General features: G+C 41.3%; 1 protein-coding gene across 1 annotated transcript in view; it reads left to right on the plus strand.

Annotated features, from left to right (window-relative positions):
• The window catches only part of LOC140187912 (breakpoint cluster region protein), a 446,198-nt gene that overhangs the window by 164,245 nt on the left and 259,260 nt on the right, over positions 1–22,693 (plus strand). Inside the window, exons 7-8 of the mRNA XM_072243771.1 lie at positions 1,404–1,456; positions 13,071–13,211. Of these exons, the coding sequence (XP_072099872.1) occupies positions 1,404–1,456; positions 13,071–13,211 (194 nt within the window). The remainder of the gene's footprint in view (positions 1–1,403; positions 1,457–13,070; positions 13,212–22,693) is intronic.

A 22,693-nucleotide genomic window follows, 5' to 3' on the forward strand; every position in this document is an offset into this window, starting at 1 on the left:
GCCAGAATCAAGTGATTCTTGAAAGATCATGACCAATGCATTCGTTATCTATTCAGCAACTCTCTCAGGACTCTGGGATGTAGTCCATCTGATCCAGGTGACTTATCCACCTGGTCCAGTTGACTTATCCACCTGTAAGGGGTTTCTTCTTTTATGTTACTGCGTAGGCTAATTAAAATGGCTTCTTTGTAATGTTAACTGCTGAGAAAGTTCTCTCACTAGCAGCTTATTTGGGTTATATTATTGATAAGAGAGTGAACGAACCAATTGGGATAGATGTTATTCTTTCTTGTGTGTCTGTAAGCTATTGTGATGCGCGGGTTTTTGGGGGCGAAGGTGTGATGGGGAGAGAGAGGGTGGACGTGGTGCTGTGACTGGCTAACGGGGTTGGAGTCCGAGGTCCAGGATCTTCGGCGAGGAGAGGAGGTGGAGACAGACTCGTGTGGGTCGTCTGGTCGACCACCGTGGTTGGTCCCAGGCGGCAGGTTGAAGTGGTCAGAGGGGATCGAATGGTGAAGAGAGGATCGTTACTAGAGCTCCAACTGTTTGTGCACGAAGAGATTGAACTTCGATAAGTTTGGCACCTTTTATTTTTCTTTTATATTTTATCTGTATTAATTATATAGTTCCAGTAATATCTATAAATTGTAATCAATTAGTTGTCTGTTATTTGGTGAGATGGGGTACATCACACAGCATCCACATAAGCTTAATTACCCAGTTACCCAGTTTAGAAGGGCTGAAGGCTGCTTCCCCTAGATGACAGCGAGTTGAGCGAACCTGAAGCTTACCGGGGGGCTACACACCTTAAGACCTTTGAGTTTACCTAACACTTTTTCCTTTGTAATCGCAGTGGCACTCACTCCTGCTCCTTGATGGTAGTTTATTCTGAAATTCCACTGATTCCCCCTTCCTTATTTTTGAGTTATTGTGCCCTTCTCCATAATGAACCCAAGTGAGGACAATTCATTGCAGTTCCACACACAGATTAACATTTTTGGTCCTGAGAGAGCCCTACTCATTCCCTGGTATAATGAACAGTGAGGGTCCCAGCATCAAGATTACCTTCTTGAAATTACTACACTTACAACATGTTTTGAGGTTTTCTTTAACCTTACCCCGCCCCCCATTACTGCTTTTAAGAACACTCTATACTTTCTCTGCCTTCCAGTGGGGTCTCCCTTGTTTACTGGTTTAAGAAGGTGCATTTGAAGAAAGTTTTATTTTTCTGCAGTGTTCTCTAACTCTGTATCTTGTGTATTTTACCATGATTAAAGCAGAATTTGCTGGAGATATTCTCTGGGTTAGGTAGCATCACTGTGCAGAGAAATTGTGTTGACATGTCATTATGAAATTGCAATGTGTGCTTTTGTGTCTTACACTCTTGTTTTCTCTTTTCATAGCTCTTCTCTATAAACCTGTTGACCGAGTCACCCGAAGCACACTTGTTCTCCATGTAAGTTCAGCAGTGCCATGCAATAATTAGCTAACTGTAAAAGCTCATCTAATCATTGTCATAAACAAGAGAAAATCTGCAGATGCTGGAAAACCAAGCAACACAAACGAAATGCTAGAGGAACTCAGCAGGCCAGGCAGCATCTATGGAGAAAAGTACAGTTAACATTTCGGACTGAGATGTCGACTGTGCTTTTTTCTATAGATGCAGACTGGCCTGCTAAGTTCCTCCAGCATTTTGTGTGTGTTACTTAATCGTCATCATAGTTTTGAACCCTTTTGAAGCTTAAGGTACGTTCAAAAATGTGAGCAGGTGTATACTTCTTCAGTCCTCATATCAGATTCCTTCTTCAGTCACTTATCTCTTCTACCCATCCTCTCTCAGCTTCTTACTTCACCACCCATCCACCCACCTTGCCCACTCACCTGGTCTCACCTATCACCTGCTAGATTCTACTCCTTCTCCTCCACTCATCTTCTTATTCTGGCTTCTGCCTCCTTCCTTTCCAGTTCCGATAAAGAGTCTTAGACCAAAGCAACAACTGTTTATTCTCCTCCATAGATGCTGCCTGACCTGCTGAGTTCCTCCAGCACTTTGTGTGTTGCACAGGAATGTGCCACTTTGTTTCACTATTCAGCTGAGCCATTGCCATCTGTGATCACAATCCAAACTATTGCTTTTAATTAAGAGGGTGAGGTTAACAATGAACAGACCACCATTCTCATTAACAGAAGAAAATTACAGATTCTTACCTCTTGTTGCTAACGTATGAAATGGTTAAATTTAGTAGTTAACAGAGAGTGGGTAAGCAGATAAGGAAATAGAGAGATACACTTAGATTTGGATCGGGCAAGATGGGAGAAAGCTCAAGAGCATCATAAACAGAGACATGTTTGGGCAGAATGTTTCTATGCCATTATCCAATGTAATCCTATGTGTAATAGCAGTACTTACCTGCATAAAGAGCAATCTCAGTTCTTGCACTCATAAACTAATAGAAATAGCTCCGTCCTAGCCAATCACTTTCCCATAATATACTATAAACTTTAATTAAATGATGCCCTGTGTAAGAGGGCCAGGTTATCTTAACTGGAACCAAGATCCTGGCTGTAAGATTCACCGCTGCTACCCAGGAGAGTGTAAACTAGATTATCAGGGGGCTATGAATCAGGGCACCAACATGGTCACAGAGTAGAGGGATTGAACCTAAGCTCGGTGTTGTGATCAACAGTACTGCAAGGAAGGGTAGTCTGGACCTAAGGGATATAAACAACAAGATGTTGAGATGTGTTTGTACAGTTCACAGCAAGATGAATTAAGAGTAAGGGTCTTAGAGTATGGAACAATGATATTGTGGCCATTACAGAGACTTGGTTGAAAAAGGGACAGGACTGCTGCTTAAAGACCAGGGAAAGGGTAGGACTGCTCAAGGATAAAGGAGGGAACTTATACTTGGGGGCTGAAGATGTGGACGAGATGCTAAATGTGTACTTTGCATTTATGTTTACTAAGAAGGATGTAGAGAATAGTGGCATCAGAGTAGAGCGTGCTAATATGCTGAGGCATTTTGAGATTAGGAATGTGATAGGTCTCTTGATAAAAATGACAATGGACATCTCCCCAGGGCCTGATGGTATATACCCCAGGTTATTGAGAGGGGTGAGAGATGAGATTGCTGGGGACTTGACCAAGAGTTTTGTATCTTCACTCACCACAGGTGTGGCGCTGAAGGACTGGCAGGTAGCTAATGTTTTTTTGTTCAAGAAGGGGAATAGAGATAATCCTGGAAATGATAGACAAGTGAGTCTAACATCACTGTTAGGGACACTAATAGTAAAGATTCTTAGTGTTAGGATCTATGAGCATTTGGAGAAACAAGATCTAATTAGGGAGAGGTTAGCATGATTTGTGCAGGTCAGGTCCTGTCTGACTAATCTGATTGAGATTTTTGAGGAGTTGATAAAGGTAAAGGTAGAGTGAATGTTGTATACATGGATTTTAGGAAGGCATTCAACAAGGTCCCAGATAGTAGGCTCATCCAGAAAATTAGAATGCATTGAATCTTTGGTGACTTGGCTAATTGGACACAAAATTGGCTTGCTGTTAGAAGGCTGAGGGGTAGTGGTGGATTAGTCTTATTCCAATGTAAATGGAAAGAACCTGGTTAATGCCAGGATCTTAAGTAGCATTCATGTAAAAAGAGATCTTGGGATCAAAGTAATTTACTTCCTAAAAGTGGCCGCATAGATTGTAAGGAAAGGTTTATGGCATGCTTGCCTTCAGTTGTCCCAGACACCGCTCATCATTTATTGCAAACCAGAGTAACACTTATCTGTCCCAACTCTCTGCTTTTTTAGTTAACCAATCCTCTAATCATGCTAATACATCACCCCCAACTCTATGCATCCTTTATCTTATCACAAGACAAAACAAAGACAAAGGAGCAGAAGTAGGCCATTCGGCCCATCGAGTCTGCTCCACAGCTCCCCCATGAGCTAAACTATTCACCCATCTAGTTCCAATTTCCAGCTTTTTCCCCATATCCCTTGATACCCTGACTAATTAGATACCTGTCAATCTCCTCCTTAAACACCCTCAATGATCGGGCGTCTACAGCTGTATGTGGCAACAAATTCCACAAATCCACGACCCTCTGGCTAAAAAAATTTCTCCTCATCTCTGTTTTAACTGGGTACCCTCTAATTCTAAGACTATGGCCTCTTGTCCTGGACTCACCCACCAAGGGAAACAACCTTTCCACATCTGCTCTGTCCAACCCTTTCAACATTCAAAATGTTTTTATGAGATCCCCTCTCATTCTTCTGTACTCTAATGAATATAATCCAAGAGCCGACAAACGCGCCTCATATGTTAGCCCCTGCCTTCTAGGAATCATCCTCGTTAATCTTCTCTGAACTCTCTCCAACATCAGTACATCCTTTCTAAGATAGGGGGCCCAAAACTGCATACAGTATTCCAAATGAGGTCTCACTACTGCCCCATAGAGCCTCATCGACACCTCCTTACTCTTATACACTATTCCTCTTGAAATGAATGCCAACATAACATTTGCTTTCCTTACCACTGATCCAACTTGGTGGTTAACCTTTAGGGTATCCTGCACAAGGACCCCCAAGTCCCTTTGCACTTCCGATTTTTGAATTTTCTCCTGTTACGTACCCCGTAACTGGGTTGCCAAACCAGCAGAAATGGATCACTCAGTTGGAGTCTGGATTACTAGAACTAAGAAAGTTTTATTAAAGAAACAAGCAACACAGTAATCGAAAGAATAATAAATGCAACAGTTCAGCAATGATAAACACGCATGTGCACAGAATTAAGATAACAGGATCAATCAAGCTCTATCGTTGTCTAGGAGTAAATGACCAATTTCGAAGTGACACAAAGTCCAGTTCAATTTAGTTCAGTTCGCAGTAATCGTTGCCATGGCGATGGACAACGTGGGGGGGAGGGAGAGAGAGAACAAGAACGACTGATCATTCAGAACGGCTTCCACTCACAGACCTGCGATATTGCTCACAAGCAGCTTTCAGGCGAGTCCTTTGTGATGTCACCTGGGGTCACCGACTGTGACCCCTCATCCAGATGCGGTCGATCCTCTGCAGTGAACCCGGCACCCAAGCAAGGGCGGACACACACCGGGTTCCCGCTGATCGTACCTTTCCACCCTGTGGGTTTATGGCCCGGTACTTCCCACCGACTCGTGAGAGGCGCACCGCTTCCAGGGTCTCGTTACCTCGGGTGTCGTGTGTGTCCTGCCTTAGCGAACCTGTCCCTTTTTATCCCCCTGCTGGGGTATCGCCTGTCCATCACTTCAAACAGTTCAGGATTCAAAGGGGGAGCCGCTCTAGACAGCTCTCTCTCCCGTCCCTTCATTACACATCTCCAGATCGCCTGTCCATCACTTCAAACAGTTCAGGGTTCAAAGGGGGAGCCAATCTTGACAATACCCAGACTGATGGCTCCTTCATTAACATCTCCAAATGCTGCTTCATTGTTCCTTATCTATCCCTCCCCTGAGGACAGGTGGCAGACCAACTGCTGATGCCACTGGTGCAAGCCCAGGCCAGCAAACATCTTAATTTATGTGTATTCTCGTCACACTTCCCATCTAAATAATAATCTGCCCGATTATTTCTTCTTCCGAAATGTACAACCGTACATTTGTCAACGTTGTATCTCATCTGCCATTTCTTTGCCCACTCTCCTAAACTGACTAAGTCTCTCTGCAGCCTTTCTGTTTCTTCAACACTTCCTGTTCCTCCACCTATTTTGGTGTCATCCGCAAACTTAGCCACAAAACCATTTAATCCATAATCCAAATCATCGATATACATCGTAAAAAGAAGCGGCCCCAACACTGACCCCTGCGGAACACCACTAGTAACCAGCAACCAATCAGAATAGGATCCCTTTATTCCCACCCTTTGCTTTCTGCCTATCAGCCAATGCTCCACCCATTTCAATATCTTTCCTATAATTCCATGGGCTCTCATCTTATTAAGCAGCCTCATATGCGGCACCTTATCGAAGGCCTTTTGAAAATCCAAATACACAACATCCACAGCCTTTCCCTTGTCAATCTTATTTGAGATTACCTCAAAAAATTCCAATAGGTTGGTGAGGCAGGATCTTCCCTTCATGAAACCATGCTGGCTTCGGCCTATCTTGTCATACACCTCGAGGTATTTCATAACCTCGTCCTTGAGGATTCACTCCAATATCTTTCCAACTACCGATGTCAGACTAATAGGTCTGTAATTTTCTTTTTGCTGCCTCCTTCCTTTCTTAAATAACGGAACTACATTTGCGACCTTCCAGTCCTCCAGAACCATGCCAGAATCTAGTGATTCCTGGAAGATCATTTCCAATGCTTCCACAATCTCCAAAGCCACCTCCTTCAGAACCCTTGGGTGCACCTCATCCGGACTGGGAGACTTATCTATTCTTAGTCCACTTAGCTTCCCAAGCACTTTCTCTCTTGTAATCTTGACTGTACCTAATTCTATTCCCTGATACCTCTGGCTATCAGGTATATTGCTCATGCCTTCCACTGTGAGGTAGAGGAGGCCCGATGTGGCCTTCTGTATATTGGCGAGACCCGACGCAGACTGGGAGATCGTTTTGCTGAACACCTACGCTCTGCCCGCCAGAGAAAGCAGGATCTCCCAGTGGCCACACATTTTAATTCCACATCCCATTCCCATTCTGACATGTCTATCCACGGCCTCCTCTACTATAAAGATGAAGCCACACTCAGGTTGGAGGAACAACACCTTATATTCCGTCTGGGTAGCCTCCAACCTGATGGCATGTACATTGACTTCACTAACTTCTGCTAATGCCCCACCTCCCCCTCGTACCCCATCCGTTATTTATTTATATACACACATTCTCTCTCTCTCTCTCTCCTTTTTCTCCCTCTGTCCCTCTGACTATACCCCTTGCCCATCCTCTGGGTTTTTTTTCCCCCCTCCCTCCTTTCCTTCTCCCTGGGCCTCCTGTTCCATGATTCTCTCAAATCCCTTTTGCCAATCACCTGTCCAGCTCTTGGCTCCATCCTTCCCACTCCCCCTCCCACTTTCAAATCTCTTACTAGCTCTCCCTTCAGTTAGTTCTGACGAAGGGTCTCAGCCCGAAATGTGGACTGTACCTCTTCCTAGAGATGCTGCCTGGCCTGCTGCGTTCACCAGCAACTTTGATGTGTGTTGCTTGGCTTAGAGTTACCTGGATTTTGCCTACATCTTTTTTTTGAACAGTGGTATGACATTCACTGTCTTCCAGTCCGCTGGGACCTGCTCAGAGTCTAGAAAATTTTGGAAAATGGTCACCAAAACCTCTACTATAAATAATTTCAGCCACTTTTTTCAGTACCCTGGGATGCATTCCATCAGGACCAGGGGACTTATCTATCTTCAGGCTGTTACGTAACCGGCAACAATGAATATCAATCGAATCAGAATATAGAAAAGCAACCAAACATTTATTAAACACGGATAAACAATAAAACACAAACGAAAACCTTAACCGGAAGTTAACCGCTATGCGGCCGTTCAACAAACCGTCACTCGGTACTGGTTCTTGAAGTGATAAATGCGAAAACAGTTCTTAAAGCGAAGTCAAATACAGTTCTTAAAATGGTAAATTCGAAAGTCCACCAGATTTATACATTCAAATGGGAGAGACTTCTCTGGAGAAAAATTTCTTCATAGACGTGACTTTCCTGTTGGTTCTGTCCAAAGGATTCACGATGAAGGAAATAAACGGCTTAAAACAACTGACCTTAATTTCTAGAGCAAATCCTGCATGAACTACCTTGCTCTTTCGGCAGGAGTTATCTTCGATGCAGGTCACTACTTCGTCAACGAAGACTCAATAAGGTCGATCCTTGATTAAACTGCCAAACATTCCCGACTTCTCTTAATCATTTATATCCTGTACTTCGATAAAGTCTTCACTCTCCAATACTACAGAAAAAAAAATACACTAACAAACCTGGCAGCGATTGTCAAACTGCTGGCTCAGACTTCTGTATCTTACATTAGAACATAAAACTCCGTTTAAAATCAAAACTGCGTCATACTGCAAATACACAGCAGAGCGGAGTATCTCGTTGACGTTTTAACTGGAAAACTGAAGAAAACTAAACTGCGTCACCTGAGATCTTCCCTTTTATACCCGTGGTGAACATGTCATGACGTGACCTCACATCAGCAGGAAAAGACCATTACATCATTCTCACAAGAAAGTCACAAGATCTCCTTGAGGTATTTAACACCTCCCTCCAAAAAAAAATTTGGTCTCTTGAAGAACAAAATTTTAACAGTTAACAATTTATACAAAAAAAAATACAAAGGTGTAAAACTTACAGCATGCACAATATATACAGTCTTATCTTTCAGCACTTTACAAACTACAAACATTGTAATATACAGTAGGAGTGTTACAAATGTTAAAATAGCACTGCATAAAAATTAAAAAAAAATTATTGTGCATTTAACATCTAGATAGACAATCAGTGATCACATTATCTTTACCCTTAATATGAGTGATCAAAATATTGTACTCTCGTAACATTAAACTCCAATTTAGTAATCTTCTATTTTTGTTTTTCATCTTACTCAAAAACACTAATGGATTATGATCGGTATAAACTGTGACTGGTTTATGAGTAGTACTAACATACACTTCAAAACGTTGTAAATCCAAAACAAGAGATAATAATTCCTTTTCTATTGTTGAATAATTTCTTTGATGGGCATTAAATTTCTTAGAAAAATAAGCTACTGGACGATCAACTTTATCACCATCATCTCCTTGAAGTAACATTGCTCCTGCAGCTTCATCACTAGCATCTACAGCTAACGAAAATGGTTTTTCAAAGTCAGGAGATTTAAGTACAGGTTGACTACATATTATAGTTTTCAATTTATCAAATGCCTCCTGACAAGACTCTGTCCAAACAAACTTTTCATTTTTCTTCAAGAGATTAGTTAATGGAAGAGCAATGTTCACAAAATCCTTACAAAATTTTCTATAATATCCTACCATACCCAAGAATCTTCTGAGAGTTTTTCTACCAGTTGGAGTGGGTACTTCTAAAATTGCCTGAACTTTAGCCCAAACAGGTGCTAATTTTCCCTGACCCACAACATAACCAAGGTAAGTCACTGTGACTGGCCAAATTCACTTTTAGCTAAGCTAATAATTAAGTTAGCTTTTGAAAGTCTCTCAAGTAGTTTCTCCACTGCAGTAATATGTGCTTTCCACGTATTATTTCATGTAACTAATCATCAATATAGGCATCTGTATCTTTTACTCCATGAATCACACTATTAATCACCCTCTGAAAAGTACGTGGTGCATTCTTCATCCCAAAGGGAAGAACATTATATTCATGTAACCCAGATGGGGTTACAAATGCAGATATCTCTCTACCTCTATCCGTCAATGGAACACACCAATAACCTTATAACGAATCAATTTTTGTAAGGAATTTGGCTTGTCCAACTCTATCCACACAATCATCTACCCTAGGGATTGGATATGCATCAGTTTTTGTCACAGCATTCACCTTCCTGTAATCTGTACAAAACCGAATACTATTGTCTGGCTTTGGCACCATAACACACGGTGAACTCCAATTCGAATTTGAATGTCTAATAATATCATTCTCTAACATATACTTAATTTCTTGTTCAGCAAGTTCACATTTTTCCCTGTTCATTCGATACAGATGTTGTTTTATGGGTTTTGCATCTCCAACATCTACATCATGTGTAGCTACAGTGGTTATTCTGGAACTTCTGGAAATAAATCCCTATATTTAAAAATTAACTGTTTCATCTGCTTTCTGTGCTCTGGCTGTAAATGAGCTAATTTTTCATCAATATTTTCTACAAGTTTTGAATTTGGTAACCTGACTATAGTAATGTTGGGTTTAAAATGAGTTTCAGATGAATCATCCATTAAGTTTTTAGAAAGATCACGCTCATTATATGGTAGCTGCTCATATAGTAGCTCTCTCATAATACAGTTTTATCATACTTACATGACACAGCTGTGTTGTCTTTCTTCGATCTGGTGTTTTTATCACGTAATCCACATCATTTACCTTAGATTTAATCTCATAAGGACCATGAAATTTAGCTTGTAATGTGTTTGTTTGCACCGGGAAAAGAACCAATACCTTATCCCCAGGCTTAAATGACCTCATCCTAGCTTCCTTATCATACCAAGTCTTCATCTTCTCCTGAGCTAATTTTAAATTTTCCTTTGCCAAACTACAAGATTTATATAATCTTTCTCTAAATTTTAAAACATAATCTAGCAAATTAGTGTGTACCTCTTTATTAATCCACTGTTTCTTCAACAAGGCCGAAGGTCCTCGAACTCTATACCCAAACACAAGTTCAAAAGGACTGAAACCTAATGATTCCTGTACTGCCTCCCTTACTGCAAAAAGTAGTAAATGTATACCTTCATCCCAGTCCTTTTCATTTTCCACACAATATGTCCTAATCATAGTTTTTAATGTAGAATGAAATCTCTCCAAGGCTCCTTGCGATTCTGGATGATAGGCTGATGAAATAATCTGTTTTGCTCCCAGTTTATAAACTATCTGCTGAAACAATCCAGACATAAAATTTCTACCTTGATCCGATTGTATTTCCTTAGGCAAGCCAAAATGAGTAAAGAATTTTATAAGAGCCTTTGTCACAGTTTTGGCTGTTATATTCCTAAGAGGTACTGCCTCTGAAAACCTAGTCACTGTGCTCATAATAGTTAACAAATATTGATGTCCAGTTTTAGTCTTTGGCAAAGGAGCTACACAGTCCACAATGATTTTTGAGAACGGCTCACCAAATACTGGAATTGGTGCAGTGGGGCCACTGGAGTAACCTGATTTACATCTATGTAAATTTACATTTACATAGATGTACTGGCATAAGGGCACTCACAACTGCTTTTATATAATTGTCAAACTGCTGGCTCAGACTTCTGTATCTTACATTGGAACATAAAACTCCGTTTAAAATAAAAACTGCGTCATACTGCAAATACACAGCAGAGCAGAGTATCTCATTGACGTTCTAACTGGAAAACTAAAAAAAACGAAACTGCGTCACCTGAGTTCTTCCCTTTTATACCCGTGGTGAACATGTCATCACGTGACCTCACATCAGTGGGAAAATTACATCAGGTGACCTCCAAAAGACCATTACATCATTCTCACAAGAAAGTCACAAGATCTCTTTGAGGTATGTAGCAAGGCCCACAAGTTTGCTCAGCACTACCTCTTGCTCAGCACCAGAGGGAGGCGATGGGCAGGAAAGGAGATAAGGTGAGAGAGGGAAGAGGGGATGGCGAATGGTGAAGCAGGTTAGGGGGGGAGTGGGGGAGGCATTATTGGAAGTTCGAGAAATCAATGTTCATACCATGAGGTTGGAGACTACCCAGACATTGATTTCTCAAACTTCTGGTAATGCCCCCCCACCTTCACCATTCCCTATCCCTTTTTCTCACTCTCACCTTATCTCCTTTCCTGCCCATCGCCTCCATCTGGTGCTCCTCCCCACCTTTCTTTCTTCTCCAGCCTTCTGTCCTCTTCTTTCAGATTCCCCCCTTCTCCAGCCCTGTATCTCTTTCACCAGTCAACTTCCCAGCTCTCTACTTCACCCCTCCCTACCTTCCCGTTTCACCTATCACCTTATGTTTCTCTACCCCCCCATGTTTGCAATCTACTCCTCAGCATTTTTTCTGCAGTCCTGTCAAAGGGGTTCCGGTAGGAAACGTCGACTGTGCTCTTTTCCATAGATGCTGCCTGGCCTGCTGAGTTCCTCCAGCATTCTGTGTGTGTTGCTAGGACTGAATCTGATTTAATTGTAATGACAGAAAGAGGCATATGGCAAGTCATTTATTCTGAATTTATACCATTTAGTACAAGTTCGATAGGGGGTATATAATATGAAGACTATGCACTGGCCATTTCTTTCAGTGCTATTGTGGACAGACACGTTTTCTGTAGATAGTGAGGATGAGGTAAATATACAGGCTTACTTGAAGTCTCCACCTTTGAGCCGCTTTCAGTTGCTGGTCTTGTCATCTAAGTGTTATTCAACATGGAGAGCACAGTTCCATCAGCTGAAGAAGGACGTAAAGGTGGTAATCACGAGGATGTCTCCTTACTGATGTTTGACTTGATGCTATTCATCAAGTCCATGGACCCTTTGGTTAATGGTAGGGGCTAATGGCATAAGAAAGTTGGGAACCCCTGCATTAGAGTTTAGAGGAACCTGAAGTCAGAGTTGCAGACTCCCAGAGCTACTCCCTCCTGCCTGTATTGTGCCTCAGTTCTGGTGGGTTTGTACCGTCAATGGGACAGGATACACTGAGGGATTGTGCTGGGAGGGTTCTGGTTTATTGTTTGTAAGTTATCATTCTGTAAGCTGTTGATCTCTTAATTTAGATGCTCTTAATTTTGTTTGCCTTTGGAAATCTTATTTGCAGATAGTTGTCATTTCATACGTCTTTTATACATTTACCTCTTCCATTACGAAATCCTTTTGTGCACCTACATTATGTTACTCACTGTCAAAAAAAATCGAGTGATATTTGACCAAAAGATATAGGAGCAGAATTAGGCCATTTGGCCCAACAAGTCTGCTCCACCATTTCAACATGGCTGATCCAATTTTCCCTCTTAGCCCCAATCTCTTGCCTCTCCTCCCCCACCCGTATCCCTTCATGCGCTGACCAATCAAGAATCTATCAACCTCCCCCTTAAATATACACAATGATTTGGCCTTCTCAGTTGTCTGTGACAACAAATTCCACAGATTCACACCACCCTCTGACTCAAGAAATTAGTCCTCATCTTCGTTCTGAAAGGTCGCCCCTCTATTCTGAGGCTGTATCCTTTGGTCTTAGACTCTCCCACCAGAGGAAACATCCTCTCCACATGCACTCTAATTATTAGTAAATATTAGTAAGATCACTTTGGATGTCAATGAAAGGGTGAACTTGTGAATAGAAATTATGTTGCCTTCTGATTTAGGTTCTGCAGTTTGATTGATGCCTAATGTTCCTGCAGGATTTATTAAAACACACTCCAGTCAACCATCTGGATCATCCTTTGCTACAAGATGCGCTCCGTATTTCACAGAATTTCCTGTCCAGCATTAATGAAGAGATCACTCCCAGGAGACAATCTATGACTGTAAAGAAAGGCGAGGTGAGTTTCTCTGTGATAAGGTTTATCTGTAGCTCATTCTCAGCAATTTAATTGTGAGAATGAGTTCAAATTGTTTCCAAATTGAAACACATTTTCCTTCATTATTTTTAAAAAAGACGCATCCTTATCTCTTCTCTGGTAATTTTGAGACACCACGTATGCATTTAAATAATATATTTAAAGAATATATTATGCAATGTCAATTAGAACTTCCGATCATCAATTACATATGTTATATACTCGGATAAGTCAAGTGACCATGTGTTTTATTGTGTGAAATAAATATTTCAAAGTAACAAGAAGGGTGATCATAACAGAAGGGCACACCAGCAGATAGATTTAAAGCAGAAAACATGGTTAAAAGCAGTTAATCTGAATGCACACAGCACCGTAACAAAGATGAGTCAATTGTACTGTAATAAACATGAAATAAACATGTCTGATCTGATCACTATTCCAGACTTGATTGAAAGATAACCAAAGCCAGGAACTGAAAGGTTCCAGGGTACGACATTGCTGTAAAGCTAAACAAAAGGGAAAACCATGTGTGATGACTTTGTCAGTAAAGGTGAAAACAGCACAGTTGTGAGAAATTATCTTGACTCAGACTGGGTTTGAGGAAAGAAGTCATGTGGGAGTATTCTGTAAGTAACATAACAGTAGCTAAAACACAGGACAGTATTAATCAAGATATAAAAGGGGCTCATCAGAAAGACGTGAGGTTTCAATATACAGGGATCATATATATTTGGACAAATATACGGGTCATTTGTATTTGGACAAAAATAGAAGATCATATATATTTGGGAAAATATACAGGGATCATATATATTTGGGCAAATATACAGGGATCTTTTCTATTTCAACAAATATACAGGGATCATTTGTATTTGGACAAATATACAGGGATCATATATATTTGAACAAATACAGGATCATTTATATTTGGACAAATATACAGGGATCATACATAGTTGGACAAATATACAGGATCATTTATATTTGGACAAATATACAGGAATTGTATATATTTGGACAAATATACAGGCATCATATATATTTGGACAAATACCATTATCATCAGGTGCCATGCCCAGTTTGAGCTTTGACTGCCATGGCCCACACACTCCTGTTTTGGGTCAAGTGGATCAATTCAAAGGTATTCATTTCCAGTTCTCTGGCTGCTGTCTCCATCATCATTTGTCTTTGTCTTCCTCTTGCTTTCTTCCCTTTGATCTTTCCCATAATTACCGTGCATTCTAACTCCTCTTTCCTAATCACATGTCCAATGAAGTTACATTGCCTTTTCATGATCTCATACATTATTTCTCTTTTTGTGTTTGCTCTGTTCATGACATCCTTGTTGGATATTCATTTCGTCCATGATATTCTTTGCATCCTCCTCAAAAACTACATCTGTGCTGCTACACTTTGTTTCCTCATGTTACTAGATGTTGTCCAACATTCTGAGCCATATAACATAACTGCATAAACATGACATTTCAGTACTCTGAGGCGGGTTCTGAGCCATGTAACATAACTGCATAAACATAACATTTCAGTACTCTGAGGCAGTTTAGTATTGGTCAGTATACTCTTCATTCTCGTAAAGGTGTCTTTTGCCATCTCTATTCTTTTAATGTCCAAGTCGCACCTGCCAACTGATGTCACCCAGCTTCCTAAGTAGCAAAAGTTCTGTACTTGTTTTATGTCTTCCCCGTTTATTCTCAGCCTGCAGATAGGATTTTCCTTTTTGGATATCACCGTACATTCTGTCTTTTTGCAATTGATAGAAGAATGGGTTAAACCAGGAATATGAGCAAACAGAAAGAATCCCTATTACTGATCCAAAAAGGTTACATCAACAAATCAAGAATATCACTAGTAAAAAGCTCTTCTGTTCTTGAGGGGGATGTTTGAAAGCAAAGGATGGTACCATTATCATGGAAAAAGATGAGATTATGAACAGATGGACAAATATACAGGAATCATATTTGGACAAGTAAAATTGGAAAAGGTGGCATGGAGGATGAGATGATCATGAATAGTGGGACAGTTTTGTAAAACAATATGTTGGGCTGGAACATTGATTACAAACTGGTATTTAGCTTTAATTAAAGTTGAACAATGGTGAACTTGGTGACTTGTTCACACTGTTGCTGTTCTTTTTTTGTAATTATTTTTTATTGAAGTTCATCAAACAAAACTTTCCATAAGATGTTTTTCAGATACTATACATATATATCATATAGTCATATTTGTCACAAATCTTGTCACAGATAATATTTATCTGAGATATACACTTATAGAAAGGAGAGGAAAGAAAGAACAATGGAAAGAAAAAAAAACTATGTACAGAGTAGGGAGTGATCTTTTTTTTAACGACATATTCATTGACTTGTAAGAATAAAATTAGGCCTATGAGGTGCTATGTAGTTAAACCACTTTTCCCAGTATGAATCAAATTGTTCCAACTTATCAACAAGATGCTGTTATCTTCTCCAATTTGTAAATGTCCATTGTAATTTCCATACATACTTTTAAAGTTGGGCTCTCCTGTGATAACCATTTCCTGATAAGGGTCTTTTTACCAGCCACCAGCAGTACATTCATTAAGTATTTATCTCTTTTCAATCATTCTTGAGATATATACTCAAAATATATGGTCTTACTTTCTAAGAGTATTTCACATTTAAAGATGTTTTGTAGGGAATTGTGTATCCCACTCCAATAGTCTTTGATAACTGGGCATTCCCAGAAAATATGATAATGGTTTATATTTTGATTTCCTCAATTTCTCCAGCAAACAAGGAGGTTACTGTCATAATGGGATTTCTGAGAGGGTGTAATAAAATATCTTATCAAGTTTTTCCACCTGAACTCCCTCCATTTCTGTGAACTGGTACATTTTCATTGATACCTCCATATTATTGTCCATTCTTCCTCAGATATTATTATCCCTCCTTCCTTCTCCCGTTTTGTTTTAATGTATGAGTCAAATGTGTCTTAATATTTGACAAACCCTTATACACGCTTGAAATTATTCTACTACCGTAGTCTGAATTATATGCTTTTCTAAATAGCTCTATCAGACATGTACTTGCCTTGGTTACATTTTTAACCATCCTGTTAACATACTGTTGCATCTGTAAATATCGATAAAAGTCTTGTTTTTCTAATAAGTGTTTCTCTTTGAGCATTTCAAAACTGAACAGTATTCCTTCTTTCATTATATTGCAAATAGCTGTTATTCCTTTAGCTGTCCAGTCCTTAAATCCAGCATCCAGTTTGTTTGGCATAAAATCCGAGTCATATGCACACCATTTAAGAATTGCAATGTCTCTTTCTAGTTTATATTCTTTTATAATAGTTTTCCATATTTTAAGAATCCATTTCACCCACGGGTTATCAGTAGTATTTATGTAACTTTGTAGGTTGTTATCAGCCAAAATTGCCTGTATGGGGATGGAAAGCATCCTCTCCTCAATGTTTTTCCATTGAGCGTCATATGATGGATTGCACCAGCATATCACAGCTCTCAACTGTGCTGCAAAATAATAATCTCTAAGAGAAGGTAGGCCCCATCCCCCCTTTTCCTTGGCTAATTGCAAAGTTTTGAGATGAACTTAGGCCTTTTCCCTTGCCATATATATCTTGATAGCACCTTGTTCCATTCATTGAATTGATTTTGGTTAATCTCTATTGGTAGGGTCTGGGCAGTATATTCTGGGTGGTATATTTATTTTAATAGATTCAAGCCTTGAACTGAGACCAAGAAAAGGAATGAGGTTCTATCTTGTTATATCTTCCTTAATTTTTTTATATATATATATAGGCTGATAATTGCATTCTGATAATTTTGCCCAAATATTTGACAGACTCTGTTTGCTATGCCCGAGGATATCTACCTTCAATTTCTCTTGGTGGGCTATAGTTATATGAAAGTAGTTGGGTTTTATCTATGTTGATCTTGTATCCTGATAGTTGGCCATATTGTTGAAAGGATTGCATCAATTTAGGTAAAGAGTATGTTGGTTAGAAACGTAGAAACATAGAAAGTAGGTGCAGGAGTAGGCCATTCGGCCCTTCGAGCCTACACCGCCATTCAGTATGATCATGGCTGATCATCCAGCTCAGAACCCTGTACCTGCCTTCTCTCCATACCCCCTGATCCCTTTAGCCACAAGGGCCATATCTAACTCCCCCTTAAATAGAGCCAATGAACTGGCCTCAACTGTTTCCTCTGGCAGAGAATTCCACAGATTCACCACTCTCTGTGTGAAGAAGTTTTTCCTCATCTCGGTCCTAAAAGACTTCCCCTTTATCCTTAAACTGTGACCCCTCGTTTTGGACTTCCCAACATCAGCAACAATCTTCCTGCATCTAGCCTGTCCAATCCCTTTAGAATTTTATACGTTTCAATAAGATCCCCCCTCAATCTTCTAAATTCCTGCAAGTATAAGCCTAGTTGATCCAGTCTTTCATCATATGAAAGTCCTGCTATCCCAGGAATCAATCTGGTCAACCTTCTTTGTACTCCCTCTATGGCAAGAATGTCTTTCCTCAGATTAGGGGACCAGATCTGCACACAATACTCCAGGTGTGGTCTCACCAAGGCCTTGTACAACTGCATTAGAAACTCCCTGCTCCTGTACTTGAATCCTCTTGCAATGAATGCTAACATACCATTCGCCTTTTTCACCGCCTGCTGTACCTGCATGCCCACTTTCAATGACTGTTGTACAATGACACCGAGGTCTCGTAGCACCTCCCCTTGTCCTAATCGGCCACCATTCAGATAATCTGTTTTCCTGTTCTTGCCACCATAGTAGATAACCTCACGTTTATCCACATTATGTTGCATCTGCCATGAATTCACCCACTCATCTAACCTATCCAAGTCACCCTGCATCCTCTTAGCATCCTCCTCACAGGTAACACTGCCACCCAGCTTCGTGTCATCCGCAAACTTGAAGATGCTGCATTTAATTCCCTCGTCTAAATCATTAATATATATTGTAAACAACTGGGGTCCCAGCACTGAGCCTTGCGGTACCCCACCAGTCACTGCCTGCCATTCTGAAAAGGTCCCGTTTATTCCCACTCTTTGCTTCCTGTCTGCCAACCAATTTTCTATCCACATCAATACCATACCCCGAATACCGTGTGCTTTAAGTTTGCACACTAATCCCCTGTGTGGAACTTTGTCAAAAGCCTTTTGAAAATCCAAATATACCACATCCACTGGTTCTCCCCTTCCACCCAGCCCTCAGATTCACTTGGTCTATCTCTGACACTTCTCTTCCCTTTCTCGATCTCTCGGTCTCCATCTCTGGAGACAGACTGTCCACTGACATCTTCTACAAGCCCACTGACTCTCATAACTACCTCAACTATACCTCTTCCCACCCTGCCACATGCAAAAATGCCATTCCCTATTCCCAGTTCCTCCGTCTCCGCCGCATCTGCTCCGAGGGTGAGGTTTTCCATTCTGGGACATCTCAAATGTCCTCTTTCTTTAAGGATCGTGGTTTCCCTTCTGCCATCATCAATTATGCCCTCACCCGCATCTCCTCCATTTCCCGCACTTCGGCTCTCACCCCATCCTCCCGCCACCACAGCAGGGACGAAGTTCCCCTTGTCCTCACCTACCACCCCACTAGCCTCTGGATCCAACATACTATCCTCCGCAACTTCGGCCACCTTCAACAGGACCCCACCACTAAGCACATCTTTCCCTCTCCACCCATCTCCGCCTTTCACAGGGATCGGTCCCTCCGCGACTCCCTGGTCCACACGTTCCTCCCCACGGATCTCCCACCTGGCACTTATCCCTGTAAGCGCAAGTGCTACACCTGTCCCTACACCTCCTCTCTTGCTGCCATTCAGGGCCCCAAACAGTACTTCCAAGTGAGGCAATACTTCACTTGTGAGTCTGTTGGGGTCATCTATTGCATCCGGTGCTCCCGGTGCGGCCTCCTCTATATCGGTGAAACCTGATGCAGGTTGGGGGACCACTTCGTCGAGCACCTCCGCTCCGTCTGTTAAAACAGACAGGATCTCCCAGTAGCCACCCACTTCAACTTTGCTTCCCATTCCCATTCAGATATGTCCATATATGGCCTCCTCTACTGCCATGATGAGGCTAAATTCAGGTTGGAGGAGCAACACCTCATATACCGTCTAGGTAGTCTCCATCCCCTTGGTATGAACATAGAATTCTCCAGCTTCCGGTAATTCCCTCCCCCTCCCTTCCCCTATCCCTATGTCACTCTGCCCCCTCCCCCAGCTGCCTAACACCTCCCTCTTGGTTCCACCTCCTTCTACTATCCATTGTGTTTCCCCCTATTCTTTCTTCACCTTTCCTGCCTAGCACCTCCCTGCCTTCCTTTCCCCACCCCTTTATCTTTCCCCTTACTGGTTTTTCACCTGGAACCTACCAGCCTTCTCCTTCCCACTTTCCCCCCACCTTCTTTAAAGGGCCTCTGCCCCTTCCCTCTTCAGTCCTGACGAAGGGTTCCGGCCCGAAACGTCGACCGATCATTTCCACGGATGCTGCCCGACTTGCTGAGTTCCTCCAGCGTGTTGTGAGTGTTGCCTTAACTGAAGGGGGCATCATTACCTCGCTCCAAACTTATTCTCACTCAATTGCACACTGCCTGTCTAAGATTCACAAGCAAGACTGTCCCGATAGACACATAGTTTCTGCTCCCTCTTGACATCCCTGCTCCGATCCAGTTCCTTCCCACCCACATCTGTGACAGCTTGTATGCTTTCACCACTTTGAAACTTTCATTTCCATGGCTCTAGCTGCCTCATTTTCGCTGTGCATGTCCTGTCTCCATACTCCCCCTTTCGGAAGGCTTATGGCTTGGTTTCTTTCTGGAGAACAGATCTACCACCCTCTTCCTCCTCTTGGCAGAACTGACAAGACCTGCAAAAATTATTCATCCACCTCCCCAGAAGTTTTCATGTTTTGTTGTTTTACAACATAGAGTCACAATGGATTTTTGACACTGATCAACAGAAAAATACTCTTTCGTGTCAAAGTGAAAACAAATCTCTACAAAGTGATCTAAATTAATGACAAATATCAAACACAAAATAATTGATTGCATAAGTATTCACCCCCTTTAATGTGACACACCAAATCATACTGGTGCAACCAATTGATTTTAGAAGTCACAAGATTAGTTAAATGGAGATCTCTTTTTGGAGACCTGTGTGCAGTCAAGCTGTTTCAATTGATACACCTGTATCTGGAAAGTCCAACTGCTAGTGAGTCAGTATCCTGGCAAAAATTACACCATGAAGACAAAAGAACACCCTAAACAACTTGCGAAAAGATTATTGAAAAGCACAAGTCAGGATATGGATGCAAGAAAAGTTCCAAGTCACTAAATATCCCTTGGAGAACAGTTAAGTTAATCATGAAGAAATAGAAAGAACATGGCACAGCTGTAAATCTGCCTAGACCAGGCCATCCTCAAAATCTGAGTGACTAAGCAAGAAGGGGACTAGTGAGGAAGGCCACCAAGAGACCTATGACATCCCTGGAAGAGTTACAGCTTTAGTGGCTGAGATGGGAGGGACTGTGCATACATCAACTATTGCCCGGGTGCTTCACCAGTCACTGCTTTTTGGCAGAGTGACAAAGAGTTAAAACTGTTAAAAAAAAAAACAACTCACATGAAATCTTGGCTAGAGTTTGCCAGGAGATGCCGGAGACTCTGAAGTCAGCTAGAAGGTTCTATGGTCTGATGAAGCCAGAATTGAGCTTTTTGGCCATTAGACTAAACATTATGTTTGGCATTAACCAAACACCATGCATCATCGAAAACACACCATCCCTACTATGAAGCATGGTGGTGGCTGCATCATGCTGTGGGGTTGCTTCACTGCAGCAGGCCCTAGGAGGCTAGAAAATTGAAATATTATTGGCTAGCTCACTTTCATATTCCATCTTTACCTTCTTAATGATATTTTTAGTTGCCTTCTGTTGGTACTTAAAAGCTTCCCAATCCCCTAACTTCCCACTAAGTTTTGCTCTACTATATGCCCTCTCTTTGGCTTTTATATTAAGAAGGGAGGGAGGCAGAAGACAGGTAATTTTCAGTCAGTTAGGCTGACTTCAGTGGTTGGGAAGATGTTGGAGTTCATTATTAAGGATGAGGTTTAGGGTTCTCGGAGACAGAAGATATAATGGGCAAAAGTCAGGGTGGTTTCCTTAAGGGGAAACCTTGCCTGAAAAATCTGTTCAGATTCTTTGGGGAAATTACAGGCAGGATAGACAAAGAAGAGTCAGTGGATGTTGCTTACTTGGATTGTCAGAAAGCCTTTGACAAGATGCTGCATATGAGGCTGCTAAACAATATAAGAGTTTGGTATTACAGAAAAGATACTTGATACAGATAGATGACTGGAACAAGGCAAATAGTAGGAATAAGGGACCCTTTTCTGGTTGACTGCTGGTGACTACAGGTGACCGATTCTTTTTACATTATATGTCAATGATTTGGATGATGGAATTGATGGCTTTGTTGCAAAGTTTGCAGATGATAAGAAGGTAGGTGGAGGGGCAAATAGCTTTGAGGAAATATGGAGGCTACAGAAACACTTAAACAGATTGGGTGAATGGGCAAAGAAGTGGCAAGTGTATGGTCATGCACTTTGTGGTAGAAGAAATGAAAGGGTTGACTATTTTCTAAATGGAGAGAAAGTACAAAAAGCTGAGGTGCAAAGGGATTTGGGATCCTTGTGCAGGATTCCCAAAAGGTTAATTTGCAGGTTGAGTCTGTGATGAGGAAGGCAAATGCAATGTCAGCATTCATTTCAGTAGGGCTAGAATATAAAAGCAAGGATGTAATGTTGAGACTTTATAAAGCACTGGTGAGGCCTCACTTGGATTATTGTGAACAGTTTTGGCCCCTTATCTTGAAAGGATGTGCTGAAACTGGAGAGGGTTCAAAGGAGGTTCACAAAAATGATTCCAGGTTTGAATAGCTTATCATATTTAGAGCTTTTGATGGCTCTGGACCTATATTCATTGGAATTCAGAAGAATGAGGGGTGACCTCATTGAAACATATGGAATGGTGAAAGGCCTTGATAGAGTGGATGTGGAGAGTATCCTTCCTACTATGGGAGAGTCTAAGACCAGAGGACGCAGCCTCAGAATAGAAGGGTGTCCTTTTAGAACAGAGATGATGAGGAATTTCTTTGGCTAGAGAGTGGTGAATTTATGAAATTTGTTGCCACAGGTAACTGTGAAGGCCAAGTCTCTATGTATATTTAAGGCAGAGGTTGATAGATCTTTGATTGGTCAAAGAAGGAGTGGATACAGGGGGAAGGCAGGAGTTTGGGGCTGAGTGTTAAAATAGATCAGCCATGATGAATGGCAGAGTAGATTTGATGGGCCAAATGGCCTAATTCTGCTCCTATATTTTATGGCCTTAAAGAGTGGAGGGACAATTGCAATTTTCC

The sequence above is a fragment of the Mobula birostris genome, chromosome 25 (genome assembly GCF_030028105.1).
Source record: "Mobula birostris isolate sMobBir1 chromosome 25, sMobBir1.hap1, whole genome shotgun sequence".
Taxonomy (NCBI): domain Eukaryota; kingdom Metazoa; phylum Chordata; class Chondrichthyes; order Myliobatiformes; family Myliobatidae; genus Mobula; species Mobula birostris.